This window comes from Halyomorpha halys, unplaced genomic scaffold, assembly GCF_000696795.3.
Source record: "Halyomorpha halys isolate HHAL.00 unplaced genomic scaffold, Hhal_1.1 Scaffold268.1, whole genome shotgun sequence".
Classification (NCBI taxonomy): domain Eukaryota; kingdom Metazoa; phylum Arthropoda; class Insecta; order Hemiptera; family Pentatomidae; genus Halyomorpha; species Halyomorpha halys.
The window spans coordinates 236808-238845 of record NW_027112076.1 but is presented as its reverse complement, the minus strand read 5'-3'; the positions used below and the strand labels follow the sequence as shown (position 1 = coordinate 238845).

The following is a 2038-nucleotide window of genomic DNA, read 5'->3' as shown; positions in this document are numbered from 1 at the left end:
CATTTGAAAATTATTTACACAGTGAACTATTAATTATTTCTATATCTGTTCAGTTATTATTTCAAACACTTGATTTTGTTACAGGTCAGGTCCTGTCTGCTCATGTTGCTGGTAAGGTTGTTATGAAGTCTTACCTTTCTGGTATGCCAGAATGCAAATTCGGAATTAACGATAAGATTGTAATGGAATCAAAAGGTAAGACTTATAAATTCTTTCATTTACTGTTTAATTGATTTTCCAGTATATTATCTTGCGATACTAGTTTCAGTTAAATCCTTAAATAAATTTATTTTTCCTATATTAGGCAAAAGTAGTGGAAGTGGTATATCCGTGGCTGGTGGAGATGACGGCGCACGTTCCGGTAAGCCGGTGGTCGTCATCGATGATTGTCAGTTCCATCAGTGTGTGAAATTGTCAAAATTCGAAACTGAACATTCCATCTCTTTCATTCCTCCTGATGGAGAATTTGAACTTATGAGGTACGTTCTCATTCTCTATAATTATTAAATATTTTAAAATACAATATATTAAATAGAAAAGAAACATGGTCAGGGTGAGTTTTTCTTTGACCTCACCGTGACCATCTTCCTTTTCTATTATTACACACAGTCAACCATCGATTTTCCTTTATATTAAACAGTATTGTAGTAATTGATATATATTATATTTAATTTAATATGAAAATTCCAACCATTTTTGTTGAAAAATACTTAAAATGAATGTAAACATTAACTGTCAGAAATTAACAGCGCCTTAAATTTTAGAGTTAATAGCCTTGAGTTGAGGTCATTAAATTATTACTCTATTACTGAATACTGTGTACTTCTGTAGTTACAAATTAATATTTTAAACAATAACTTTATCTTTAAATGTCAGATTGCAAATATATTTTATATAAGACATTATAATAATCAGTAAGAACAAAACTTAATTACATACCTGCATGTACAATAATGTTTAAGAAATATACATCAGAATTTTAAAAATTTTACTTAAAGAATTTTAGTTTTTGTACTACATTCATTTTGTTACCATTCTCACTTTGTTTATTAGTTATAATTAAGATATCCATATAGTCTCACACTTTTTATTTTCTTATAATTCCTAAGTTTCATTCATTCTCAAGAATCTATTAACTAACAATTCCGGTTACAAATTAATTTTATAACATTCTGAACCTTAATTTTCCTACTTTATTTACAATATCACAGCTAGCATTGGTTATCAAAATGTTGAAGGCTATTATGCCTTTGTCAAATTTTAATATTAGTCAATAAGCAACATTATTAAATTAGGTAACTATATGCACTAATCGATTCATTAATTCTGTTCAGATGCACTGTCTATTACAATCTATTACTTTATCAACAATACATTGTTTAATCAACCTGAACACCTCAGGTTTCCTATATCACTATTATTTTTTCAATTTTATTCTGGTTTATTTATTTATTCATATTAGTATTTAAAAACTTATCAAATTTAAATATATATTGTTTATCTTGCTTATAAAGGTTATGTTCACAAATTAACTTTGCTTACAATTTCAGCATTATATTGGTTCAAATTTCTTGTTTCTGATTTTAAATTAACATTATAATTAATAGTTTCCGATATATACAAATAGATTCCAATATTTTTCTTTTGAAGATATTATATTAAGTATGCAAAATATTGTATTATATATATATATATTGTAATATGCTCTTTTTGAGTAAATAGTATATTTTGATGTATAAAGGGTTTTTTGATATGTTTTATTTTATGTATCATTTTAATATTGTTCATTTGTTTTGTTTATCCCAAAAGCAAGCTAACTAATTTTCATTGTACATTATAAATTTGTGATTCAAAACAAAACCAAGATGGTGGTACGTATTCGGCAGTCGACAAGCCCGTTTAATCAAGGCCATGTTGAGCAGATTCAAATATCATAAAAACTATTTTAACTCTTCCCATCATAATTGAAAATACAGTAAATTTAAGAAAAAATGGAAGTCAAGAAATAGTGCTAAGGAATAATATTCAGAAAGTAAAT

The 2038-nt window shown here is 26.5% G+C and overlaps 1 protein-coding gene across 1 annotated transcript in view; it reads left to right on the top strand.

The window, feature by feature from the left end:
• Nucleotides 1-2038, top strand: part of AP-2mu (adaptor protein complex 2, mu subunit) — a 19073-nt gene that overhangs the window by 11767 nt on the left and 5268 nt on the right. The window contains exons 5-6 of the mRNA XM_067050044.1: nt 85-195; nt 305-479. Of these exons, the coding sequence (XP_066906145.1) occupies nt 85-195; nt 305-479 (286 nt within the window). The remainder of the gene's footprint in view (nt 1-84; nt 196-304; nt 480-2038) is intronic.